At 37.7% G+C, this 13,275-nt stretch overlaps 1 protein-coding gene across 7 annotated transcripts in view; it reads left to right on the top strand.

The window, feature by feature from the left end:
- The window catches only part of SUGT1 (SGT1 homolog, MIS12 kinetochore complex assembly cochaperone), a 30,018-nt gene that overhangs the window by 12,171 nt on the left and 4,572 nt on the right, over nucleotides 1-13,275 (top strand). For 4 of the 7 annotated variants that reach the window (XM_026099170.2, XM_026099169.2, XM_026099173.2 and 1 more), the window contains 3 exons: nucleotides 290-324; nucleotides 931-1,027; nucleotides 2,055-2,162. In XM_026099170.2, the coding sequence (XP_025954955.2) occupies nucleotides 290-324; nucleotides 931-1,027; nucleotides 2,055-2,162 (240 nt within the window). Of the gene's footprint in view, nucleotides 1-289; nucleotides 325-930; nucleotides 1,028-1,173; nucleotides 2,163-13,275 lie in introns of those variants that run through there. The other 3 variants (XR_010387227.1, XM_064504810.1, XM_064504809.1) reach the window with 3 other exon arrangements.

The following is a 13,275-nucleotide window of genomic DNA, read 5'->3' as shown; positions in this document are numbered from 1 at the left end:
GAGCTGAAGCTGAACTCTGCCATTTATAAAATGTCTGACCTGTATATTGTAAATTACGTTAAATAAGTGCTTTGTCAGTTATTGACACTTTTTTTTTAATTCTTATCTGGAATAAATGACTAGGAGAACAGTGAAGAACTTTCTCTTTGTTTGTAAGTTAATACACATATGTAAATCAAGATTAGGGCAGCAGATAAAATGAAAATGTTCTGTCTTTGAAATGTACTTCATGATATTTTTTCACTTATGCTGATATAATTTTCTTTCCAATGTAATATGCTTCAACCAGAATATACAACAGCAACCTCTGCCATCAAAGATCAAGTAAGTTGACTTTAGCTTTATTGTGAGAATTAAGATAATATGTAACTTTTATTTCCTGTCTCAGGTATTGGAGAAGTAAGATAGTAACTGTAGCTTTTTTTGGGGGGGGGACGACTTCAGAAAGTGGCAATTTCCTAAGTGAATTGTTTCTTAAACGGTGTCATTGCTTGCATTCAGATTGATTTGAACTTTCAAGAGAATGTTCCACTGGGAGAATAGGGAATGGAATAAGCATTCTGGCTCCTTTCTCTAATTCTCATGCTGAGCTTAATTCAAAGGCTTGCCCGGATACTTAGTATAGATAATGTTTTGAGATGCTTTTAAGATCCTTAACTAAAAAGTGCTATTTATTATTTACAGAAGGCAAACAATACTATGAATTGGATTAGAAAATAACCTAGTTCTGATATACTTCTTGATTAAAAATGATTCTTTGTTCTTTAACTACTTGCTTTGTCAAGTCTGCAAGTGCTTTGTTAGAGGAAGGGGAAGAAGTCTAATTTTGATGTCTTCTTCCCCCTCTGAATTACACAATGTAATATTCCAGCTTCTGGTATTTTTTTTTTTTTTACATCTTCATGCAGTTAGTTTTTCTCTCTCTTTAAGGTATGACTGGTACCAAACAGAATCTCAAGTAATTGTGACTATCATGATCAAGAATGCACAGAAGGATGCTGTCAGCGTACAGTTCTCGGAGAAAGAGGTGATTTGTGTTGATTCATTGATATGCATCCCTGGATTCCATAGGACGTAGTTATTAAAACAATGAGCAGTCTATTTGTTGGGAATAGTATGAAAAAATAGTAGAAGTGATCTTCTGTCTGAGTATTTGTATGTATGTTGCCACAGCAGGGTCCACAGGATACAGACAAGCTATAACTTGTGTATAAATCCTGATGTGCATGCTGCAAAAGGAGCATCTGTTTTCCAGCTGCCTGGGTATTTGGAAGGGTTTGGGAAAAGAAGTGATCTGAACTTAAAATGTTTGAGTATACATGCACCCAGAGTATGAATGGACAGAGACAAGGTATTTTAAAGAACAGTTATGAATAAGTAATGTATCTTGCTTTAGGACAGTTATAGAAGAAGAATTAATATTGGTGGGTGGGTTTTTCTTCCTTTCGATATCACTAAAATTGATAGTGACAACCAAGTATATATTTCAAAGAAGCACTGTAATCTCTTTATTGTAATACCGTATGCAATACCAGTGACACTCATTTTTAATTTAGCTGTGAATATTGAGGAGCTGGGCTCTTATTCTCAGCTAAATTGGTACTTAGTAACAGGCAAATACTTCTATAATTCTGTCTGCTTTAAACTGTTAAAATTGTGTGAGCACTTGCCACATAGTTTGCATGTATTAAAAGGGAAGTTGCAAATTGTTTTCATATTCCATTATTAATGTGTTGACACTTTATTTGCCTTAGAATTCTTTCTCTAAAGAATGCAGATCAAGCTGACAAGATAATAGGTTTTTTGAGTACTTACTGGCTAAGAATTGAAATTATTCATTTTGTAGTGTACTTTAGAAACACCTTGTTGAATAATGCAGTAAAAAGTGGCTTCGTTTTAAATTCTCTGATGCCTGATGCTTGATTTTATAAGTGTCCTAGTGAAGGGTCATTAATTTAATCACTTAATCTTGGTGCCAAATTACAATCCTTTACCTCAGAATGGAAAACTCTGCTCTCTAAGATGACCAGAGACATGTTTTCAACTGTTAACAGATGAATGCATCAGTGAGACTTCCATCAGGTGAAGACTACAACTTAAAGCTTGTTCTTCTTCATTCTATAGTGCCAGAGCAAAGTACATTTAAAGTGCTTTCAACAAAGGTAAGCTTTTACAGTGTAAATTATTTCTTTGACTGTTTCTGACATTGAAAACATTTCTTCTCTATTGTTTTGTCTCATGGCGACAGTCATAATATCTTGCTTTTCATGTAGAATTGCTTTTCCTTTCTTAGCTTTTTTTCCTTTTCCTTAGCTTATATTATACTTTCGATATGTCTTGAAATTACCAATGCTTCTGTGAAGCATTTTGTGTGCTCCTGAGCACTGTTGAAATAAACTTGAGTTTGTTCTACAGTACCATCTTTAGTCTGGGTTAGTTGGTTTGGAGCTGAACAATCTCTAACTGTCTGGAGCCCAGCTTAGACTGAGATTCTTAGTGGTGTGAAAGCTTTTTGTGTTTAAGCAGGATCTGAATTGTAAGTATTTTGCGTCTGCTTCCAGATCTTATTGTATCCAGATAACTTTGAGGGAGAGTTTTTGAGACAAAACAGCATAAGAATTTATTTCAGAAGTCAATGCTTAAAACTGTTCTTTCTACACAAAAGAATAGTGTAAGGGCATCTGCCTGAATTGGTGAAGGAATACAGTTTAAATCATGCCCTTCTAATTCCAGTTCTGACCAGCAGATGGAGTATGGCTGAAGTAGTCTCTTGCAAAGCAGGTCTATATTAAGGACACTTAAATGCCCAGAGACCTCTTTAAAGGCTTAGAATATTTTACTTTGCAAAGCATTAAGTGCTTTAAAGGAATGGTGTGGCCTCAGTGTGTGTCTGATTACTTGAAAAGCAGATTTTTGTTTAATACTCATGCGTGTACTGTATTTACATGAGTGCTATAGAAAATATGTAGTTATTACTTTGAGTAAGTCATCTTAATACTTAGAACTTCTCAAACTGTTTCCACAAAATTTTTTACCTTACAAATTAAGTACTTCTGTGAGGACTTGGTAAGAAGGACTCAATCTCATCGTCTTCCAAAGTATATGAACATTCTATTACATTTGCTTCTCTGATGGTGAATATTACTTCTCAAAGCTGTTAATAGACTGGAGAGCTTGGACCCACAGGTCCATACATCTTAAAGAAGGCAGATGTGCAAGATCTCACACAGTCTGACTTGTGCGTCACTAGTGCATCTGAAATTGTCATGGTTCTTCAGTCTGCCACAGAACCTTCAGAATCCTTTCAAGAGAATATCAATAGGTTATTTTTTATGTTCTAGAAATTAACACTTTGGGGAAAACTTAATCTTTTTAAAAAGTGTGTGAGTTGCAATAGAGGATGGGAGATTAGAAGCTGGAAGTGCCTGGCCTGTGAGAGACATCTGGGGCTCTGGGACTTACAGAGGCTTGTCTGAAATTGTCTCTAAAGTTGGGATAAGAACACCTGCTAGACATTAAAAATCATCTGTGATTAAGGTGGATGTTTAAAGACTCTGGAATGTGCTTCATTCTTCTGACTAGACTCAGTGCAATTTCATCTCTGTCGTAGCCACCTTGACTATATCTGCATTAGTTTGTAGTGTGGCACAAGAGCAGCAGATATCTAGAGAAAACAACTGGTATTGAGGGCTTGATGTCTAGAGTGTGCATTCAGGGATGTAGATGTGTAGCTGAGGGATTATTTCATACTGGCTCTATTCTGGTCCTGTGGCATGAGCTCTTGTTAGCTTTTGGAGCAGGTTAAGTGTGTTCCTGGAGCATGTTTTCTGCTTTACTTTCATCCAAGAGGAATCCTGTTCACACACCCCCGGAAGATTTCTCAGTGCAAACCAAAACAGTGAATGAATATGATAGGGACACTTCACCTCAAAAACATGCTCTTGATTGTAATGAAAGCCATCGTCTTGTTTTTGCAGTTCCTTTGGAATATCACTCCCATCTCCACTCCTCCCCATTTCCAAAAGAAAAGAAAAAAAACAAAAAGGAAAAAATAAGTCACCCCAAACCCTAGTTACAGTCACCAAACTGGGGAAGATGGAGGGGAAGAGTCCTAATAATTTCTGCTTTAAAAGAGTGATAGATTAGATAGATTGGTAGTAAGTCTTAACTCATTAAAATTTAAAATCTAACCCCTAGAGTATGACAGTACATGCATGTCACAGCTGGATGTGATCGGAAAGACTCTAGCAGAGGCATCTGTATGGAAGACTGTTTGCAAGGAAGAAACATGAACCTGGTCTCTTGTCTTTGACAGTAATCTGTCAAACAGATGAACAGATGATCTTGCTGTCTATTGAGGGCTGTTTAACTGAAGACTGGAGGGAGGAAGAGGCTCTTCTTTGAGCTGCTCATAGGAGTGCCTGGGACACAGGTGCTGTAACCAGGAGGTGGAGTACAAATAGAGAGTGGGAAAGTGCTGCTGCTGGAAATCATTGAGCCTCACATTCAGAGCCTCTGGCGTGAGCTCATCGGCCTCCAGCAGCAGCTGCTTTGCACTCCTGTGACTGTTAGGAGCCATTCAGTCCAACCTGGGTATCCCTGCTGAGATAGGTTGAGTGACTTCCAGTGGTCACTAGCTTTACTTTTTCACTGAACTTAGCCCTGCCAGAGCTTTCTGCTTTACATCAGAAGGAGTCCTGAGCACTTGGAATAGGTCATAGCTCCCTTTCTGCCTAGCTGATCTCCCAGTCTGGTTTTCTGTAGGAAAAGGACTGTGGGATGCACCACCATGGACTTGTGCTGTTATTTGTCTGTAACCGTAGTATATGAGATGGCAGGTAAGTCCCTTGACTGCTAAAGCTCCTAAAGAAATTGTATTTTCATCAGATAGGAACAAATGTGCTCATGTGGAGTAAGGGGATAACTACATGTGTTTGCACTGCTTTATTTTGTGTTACTGCCTTGAATATGTGAGCCACCCTGCTATTACCATCTTCCAGTCTTCACTGGGGAATGAAGGATCTGGTGGTCTTCCCAGTTATTTGAGGAAATGGAGCAGGTTACATGGGCAGGTTTTGCTGTGATAGAGTTAAGATTTCACACAAACCTTTTACATACAGTTAATAAATGATGTGGATGGAAGATGAAGCAGTTGTTGCATTTGCAAATTCTATCTTGCATGTTTTTATAACTAAGAGAAATTGCAGAGAGATTTCTCAATACTGGTTGAAATTCAGCATCACTTGATAAATGCAAAGCGATAAAGGTAAACATGCAAGTCCGGGAGCAGAAACTGGCCTTAATTGTACTGCGGAATTATAGATCCTAAAATAGCTGTAAAGAACTAGACAGAACTTGCAGACTCTGGGATTGGTTCTTTTAGAGAATGTTAGCAGTGGTGAAAAATGCAACTGATACCTTAAGAATTTTCTTTTCTAGCAGTGAAGCAGAAATTACACCTTTCAGTAAACCCATGCTTTGTCTAGTTCTGAAATAAAAAGTCCTCATTTTGAAAAGAACAGAACAGAACTAGCAAAGATAGATATCTGGAGGTGTTCAAATGGTTTCTGTATGAGCAGAGAGTAAGTATTGTTCATCATCTGCAGACCTTTGACTTTGAGCTGTGAACTAGAAGTGGTGAAACATTTGCCATGTTTACCAGAGACTGGCATAATACCTAAGTGAACTCTGGATTTTAGATGAGGATCTTCAGTTATGTCTTTATAGATCCTGACGTAGTATATTCTCTGATTGACAACAATTTTACAGGTGACTTTCCTTTTTGCATTTTTAACAGTGGCTGTGTGTATTATTGCCATGCTTGGAGCTATTTGTAATCTCATTCAAAAGCTTACATGCCATTGAATAGAGATCACTACTTGCAGATTCAGCTTAGAGTTGACTATGTGTCAACCTGTCCTGTTCACGTTTCCTTGCGAGTTATTTAGTATTGCCCGGTTTTGTTCAGCATATAATTCTTATGATCTAAGGCCTACACTTGGTATTTGTTTGAGAAAGTAGAGTCCCTCTTTTGAGGGAGTTACTGATATGTAATAGCCACTTTTTTAGAACAGAATGGCATGCTTTTAGTCTGTCACCAATCAGGTTTTACGTATGTGAAACAGCATAGCTGATAGATCATAACTAGTGTAACTAGATCAACTGAAATTATAACTTATGCTCCCATTCTGTCAAAGGTGCCTGCCTGTTTTGAGGAACTTTACCACAATATTCTGATGAAGCAAAAAGTAACTGCAGCCTGGGAATGCTAAGAAGCAGCTTCAAAAATACCGTATAGATATAAAAGGTTTGTCTCAAAAATGGCAGTTGATCTGATCTTCATGTGTAGTACGACTTCATGCACAATATATAGGTAGGCTTTTGTGTATTTTGGCAATCATTGCTGCATTTGGGGTGTCAAGTGAAGTTGGAAAAAACTGCATGTTGTGCTCTGCAATTACAGAAGGAAATTAACTGTTAGTGGTGTCACTTGTTTTTTACTTATTTCCAGCAGAGGGAGCCAAAATGTAATGACTGGAGCAAGTTGGCTTTTGGGAAGTTCTGTCTGTATAGTTCTGTGTGCGTATCATTGTGCTGTGTTCATAAAAGGAAAAAGGATTAAGTGCTTAAAGTGAATGTGTTAGCTTGTAACTAAAGATGTGTAAGACAACATTGTTGTTGGTGTTTGTCTCTTTTACTTTCCTGTTGGACAGAGACAGATCAACCAGTTTGAGATAATATTCTGAAACAGTTCTCAGTGCAAAATTGGCCTCACCTTATATTCCCTCTTCTGTTTGATCTATAAAGTAGTGTATTTGGGACTCCAGTGGAATATTCTGCTATGGTCTGTTGGAAACTTGTGTAACCTCAGCAGTTTCTCTAGGTATTCTGTTATGTTCTAGATGATGATCTGCTCAGGGATTTCCTGTCCTTAGATCTAGGAGATGGAGGGGTTATTTCAGGGGAGTGAGGATGAGTATGTGTTTCAGCATGTGTCTTTATGATCTTGGAGGGAACTTAAGCTGGTGTCTGTCTCTTTTTCTTCCCCTCTGCTCTTGCATCTGCAACCAGTCCAGGGAAGATTACTGTGAGCTTTCACTATTTAGTGGTTTGAGCTTTTTGCAAGCAATAATGACTTACAACAGTTTAGAGCCATTTGAAAAAGTTGTAAAAAGTGGTTTCTTGACCCCAGGCCTTTCCTTTCATTTAAGATCAAAGATGTCCTGCAAACAGGAGAGGGTTTTAGAAATTCCCAGTCTTACAGTTGATATTTGTTAGTTAATAGAGACCTCTGGGATAGAAGCACACTCTCACCAGCTTTATGCCAAGAATATGGTAATGTGCATCAGTGGAATGTTTCTTTTCCCCAAACCAACATTCTGCATTGCAGACCCTGAAATACCCTGTGCAGCTTACTGGAAAAGCATGCTGCTACCAGTTGGTAAATGTAAAGGAAAAACCAAAGAATGAAACTGTTTCACACTGTCTTGGACTGTAGTCAGAGTCTCTGTTGAGGGTTACATATACACAAATAGATGAACAGAGTTACAGGTCTATTTTAACTGAGTTTGCACAGTTCTTACAGTTGCAGTCCAATCTTTAAATGAGACTTTTTCATTTTAGATTTCTTCATCACATTTTTTGCAGTGATTAGAGTGGACACTGCTCTAGTCTCATGCACTTGTTTTCTGTGGGAGGCTTTCATTCAGATTCATGTCTCCCCTATACATTCTTGACTATTTCCTGTAAATTATAAGCTGATACTTAAGATGTGAGTTGGATACTTTCCCAAAATGCTTGCATCTCTTACGGCTAGGTGGAACAGTTTCCAGACTAGACCGTAAAGAAGCCTTCTGAGTGATTGGCGTCGTATTTACTTTGTTCTAAATAGTGTTGACTTTTCTTTCCCCTTTTGTGAGTGCAGATGGATGTGGGGCAGTTATAAAACTTGTTAATACACTGAAAACTGTATTTTAGATAAACATATAAGTCAGTGCCCATGCTTTATATAAATACACGAAGGAAAACGATATATCAGTTTTTTTCTGTCTTGAGAGAGAGTGGATGTGAGAATAACTAAACATTGAGGGTGTAGTGAAAAGACATCTTTAGGATACATCAATATCTGTATAAGAAGCTCTTTCTGTAAAATTCAAAATTCTAACAAGTGGCAGCTGTGTAATATCAGTGAGGAGGAAACTGTGACCATTGTATACTCAATTGACCTCAATAGGACATAGGTGGCAAAGAAATTGAAAGTTGCACATGAAGTCCCTTCTGTCGCAGTGTCTTCTCTATAGAATAAATTTCTTAATTTTTATTTATTTGAGATTACACTGCAGAATTATTTTCATCTCAGTGTAGTTTGTTTAAAGGTAAGGACTAAAGATCTTTGAATTTAGAATATAAACAGTTTATAGCAGGTCTTTGAATAACAGGGCTATCAAAACTGTATGTGCATATGATCTTACAGGTAAGTTTGAATAGCTCATATCTTTTTAAAAGGTAGTGGTATTTTGTCCTCCTCCTAAATTTAAATAGCAAAATACTTGTTACGATCACAGAATGCAAACTCTCAATGCTTGCCTTGTCAGACAAAGCAGTTAGTCTTCTAGTTCAGTAAATTATAAAGGAGTTAATTGGAAAACCCTAAATTCTCATATTTTCCTATGTTTAATATAGGAAATCATCAGAGTTGAAAAGGATAGTTTTTTTGATACATCTTGAAATTAATGGCTGAACTACAGCTCCAACTTTGCTAGTTTTGGTTTCCCTCATCCATCTGATCAGAGCTTGACACAGATTTGCCAATGGTAAGAAAACTTACAATTAGCATGAGCTATAAAATGTGAAATACAACAGAAATTAGAAAAAACGCCGGGTAACTTGTCACAGTGTTCACCAGAATCTCCTTTTAGAGAGGAAGGCAAAAATTCTTTCCCTCTTAATATTTTTTGGTTGAACTGGAAATGTCTGTCCCAGAACATAAGTTCAAGTGAAACATAGTTTGTCAGAGGCTTAGGTTTTTTTAGCAATAAGCTCTACCTAGGAACTTAGTGCTGGCTAATTAGTGTTGTGTTTATCTGTATCTCAGGGGAGAAAACCCTTCTCAAAACTAGATGAAATGATCTTTTGTTCCAGCTTCCTTTCTAAAGTCAGACTTTTGTTTTCTTTGTACTATCAATGAAATATTTTAGATTAGCTTCCAAGAGTAACTCTGACATCTTTTCTTGTAGCTAGGCTTTGGATTCAACTGCAAACAAATTTGGCTCAAGCACTACTACTTTTTTAAAAACTTGTTATTTTTATGAGAAGAAACTCCTACACACTATTGATGTGATTTCTTCTAGGTGATGAATCCCCAGTTTGACTCTCTTCTGCTCTTATTCAGAGAGGTAGATTTCTCTCACAATATTTCAAACTACTATTGTTTGGATTACTCTGTCAAAATTTCAGGCTTCTTTTCCTTTTTGCTTTGCTTGCTTTGAGTCCAAAGTGTTGGAAATCTGAATTAAGAAAATACAACAGAAAGTGAATTACTTTTGCATTTGAACTTTTCACACATCTGGAGTATGATGTCCAGTTTTGGGCTACCCAGTGCAAGAAAGATGCCGATACAGAGGAGAAGGTCTAGTGGAGGGCTGTAAAGATGGTCAGGTCGCTGGAGCCCATGAGGTACAATGAGAGGCTGAGGAACTGGGTTTGTTCAGTCTTAAGAAGAAAAGGCTGAGGAGAAATCTTAGTCCTGTGCACAGCTACCTAGTGGGAGGGTATAGAGAAGATGGAGCCAGGCTTCTCTCAGATAAATGGGCACAAGCTGGAACATGCGAAATTCTGACTTGATATAAATCAGAGCAGGGCCCCAGAGAGTGGAGAGAAGCTTCTTCCTTGGAGATATTAAAAAAACTCAACCGAACACAGCCCTGAGTAGCCTGCTCTAACTGGACCTGCATTAAGCAGGATGTTGGACTCAATCTCCAGTGGTCCCTTCCAACCTACATGATTCTTTGAAGGAAACAATTTTCTTTATAAAGTGGCTGACTTCAGCTAGCAAGTCTTCCCTACAGATGTCTGCCTTAGTTCAATATTAATAATGACTTGTTATGCAAGTATGCAATAAGTAGTATGTGGGGAAAAAAAAGATGAAGAATCTGGAAAGCAAATGAGCATGATGCCAAATGAGATGGGAAGAGTAGAGTGCTCACAGCCTCTGCATAAAGAGAAGGAGTAAGGGTGGTAGTACAGATTTGTTTCCTCAAAGGAGCAGGAAGAAGCAATTGGAGAGCTCCTGAAATAGGAGGCTGGGAGAGGGTCCCATGTAGAGCTTGTAGGAATAAAAGAGGAATTGAGGTGTTCCTGTCTGCTGCATGCAGTAAGCTTGGAATATATGCTGTGAATCTTCGGTATAAGATAGCATTCCTGTAGTAATTACATGGTCCTTTAGTTCGTATTTCTGATGAATGCCAGTTTCAGCACTTCTTCCTGCATTGTACTTCTGCATTCTCTGGCTAGCTATTTCAGGAAGGAGTGAGGCATAACTCTGAGAGGTTAGATGTTGGACAGTTACACTGAGCACCTCTTGTATTATTAATCTACAGTAATGTTGAAGTTCTGGAGTAATTAGGATGTACATTTTAAGCTTCATGTGCTTGAACATTTTGAACATTAGAAAAAGGAAGGAAGAGGGATACTTTGTTACAGAAGAATTCTTAAAGTAGCATTTGATTAAAATAGTTAAGAGCCTGAGCCAGCTTCAAGTGGCGTGCAAAACATTTAATTTGCAATGAATTTTTTCCTGTCCCTTATTCCAAATTTGGCATGAGGCACATAGGCATGCATTTTGTGAAATATAAATGTTAAATCAAAGTATTTGGCAGAAAGTTGTGAGATGTATTTCTTCTTGTCTGGGTACTGACATTTTTTTTCAGAGGAGAGAAAAAAGCTAACTACTTGTCTGTTAGATGTAACATAAATGCCCATGCTGATGTGTTGCTTGTGTGTATGATAGCTATCAGTTTCTGCTTTAAAAAGTTCATTAAAATGCATTTATTGCCATTTGTGCACGTAATTGGGACTTGCAGAATTGTTTCCCTTTGGATCAAGTAAAGCTCTCAAGTTGAAGAAATATGATTCTTCACAAACAGAATTTCATAGCTTTATATTTTTAGAAAGTGTGGTTGTATAATGGTATACAGCTAATGATTTCCCTAGTTTTGCTACTGCCTGCCACTTTGCCTAATGAGTAACTTCAATTAAAGTAGATGGAATAGAGGTTTAATCATGTCATAAATACATTCTGTCTCAATTTTTCAGCTGTCTAGAATTCTAGTTTTGTAGTGTTGAAATGATTTAGATTCAGGAAAACCACTGGGAATTAGTTTGTAATGTTGCCTCTTCCTTAGGGATGTTTATCATGTAGCAGCTGGCTTAGGGCCAGTTTTAGAGAAGAATGTGTAAGAACTAGTAGATTTAAAAAAAAGGAGGTGGGAGGATTATTGGAGCAGCAAAAGTAAAGGGTTTATTTTTGTTTTGTTTTTTTAATTGTGGGCAAAGTACTACCATGACTAGCTAGAGGCCTTTATAAGGGATCTTTGAGGAGGGTTGTATTCTGAATAAAGAAAGTTTATGCTTAGTAGCTCACACTAAGCATTATCTTGCTTTAAGGACCATTCTTTCCTCCTTGGTGTGGATGAAATTGGCTGTACCTACTAAGATCCTGAAGCGTATTGGTGGACAGCCTGAAGCATAAGGTTAAGGAAAGATAGTGGAGGGATTTGGAGAAGTAGGAGCATGACTGGAAGCTAAATAAGGGGACAAACAAACAAGAGTTGAAGTGAGATGGGCTTGAGCAATCTCAGTATCAAGACCTCACTCTGATTTCTTACAGATTGTATAGGGCGATGCACTATAAAGCAGAACATAAAATAATCTTGAAATTAAGACCTCCTCAACTTAAATGTGTGACTGATTAGTAATTTAGTTTCCCTAGCATGTGAAGTCTTCCCTTTTGGAGACATTCTGATCTTATTGAAAGCTTAGAAAATAAGCAGCACTGGTAATTGCTTTGAGTGTATTTATTGCACTTCTAAGCCAATTCTTAGATGGTGCAACCTGCCCCATGTAGCAGCTGATTATTTCTGTAGGAAACCAAGTTAAAATAGTACTAAATGACTAGTAGTTTAACATACCGATTGGATGATTTCAGAAAAATCTGGCAGAAGGATGCAAGTTTTAAGCTGATAACAGGCTTCTGAAAATGAGTAGGACAGTTGGTAAATTGTTGTGAACCAGTTGTGAAAATGCTGGAGGAGGAATTCTTATTTTGTTAGATAACAGAGACTGACCCCTTAGCTGGCAGAAAGTCTTTCAAATTTTGTACTTTATTACAGCAGAGATTTCATGCAGGAAGGAAAACTCATTTGGGGAGAAGCATCATTCAGGACTTTTCATGTATCATCAGTAGTGACAGCTCTCATATATTCCAGGTCCTCAGTCTTCCAGTTCCTTGTCCCACATCTTACCTTGTGCTGTCAGCTGCTTGGCTTCTGAACTCTGTTAGGTTTTTCATCTGCTCCTGACTCTAAGCATATCTTAACCATCATGTCTGACTTGCACATTCACTTTAACTCTGGCTTGGCTGGATTAGATTCACCGAATTAGACCAATCATATCCCTGTTGTTTCCCTGATAGCAGACAGTGTGTTACTGCTGAAATGCTATGCTTGAAAAGTTACATAGGGGAAGTGGAGGAGAGACAGGTGGTTTTAAGTAATTACTGTTTCACTTGTAGCTAATTAGCACCTTTGTAAGTGACAAATTAATTAACTTAAATGTTTGACTCATGAGATCCAAATCCATAGGAAAAAAAACTGTTGGTTTTGGCACTGATGGAACTACTTGTTTGTCTTATAGGTATGTAAATACTGCAGCTTCCTTGAGCAAATTGCACAGCATTAGACTTACGATTGTGGCGTTCAGAAACGAACTTTGGGATTGTAATTTCCAGAGTGTTTTTAGGAGAGTCCAGTGAAGGAGGCTTTGCTAATTACTTCAGATTCACTGTACACCAGTTACTGGCACAGTGTTTGAATGCTTTCTGTGTGTAGCTTTAACAGGAAGTTGTGTTTTGTCCTTGTGGATTACAATACTAAACTCTGGAACGTAGGCTTTCTTTAGGGGTGGAAGGTTGAGCAACTAGAATAATACAGTATTGGATTAGTATTTGATTATTCTGTGAGTGATCCTTTCACTATTTTAAAAAGTCATAGCCTGATG

The sequence above is a fragment of the Dromaius novaehollandiae genome, chromosome 1 (assembly GCF_036370855.1).
Source record: "Dromaius novaehollandiae isolate bDroNov1 chromosome 1, bDroNov1.hap1, whole genome shotgun sequence".
NCBI classification, from domain to species: Eukaryota; Metazoa; Chordata; class Aves; order Casuariiformes; family Dromaiidae; genus Dromaius; species Dromaius novaehollandiae.
The sequence above is the reverse complement of the archived record's forward strand: the minus strand, read 5'-3'. Positions and strand labels throughout refer to the sequence as shown.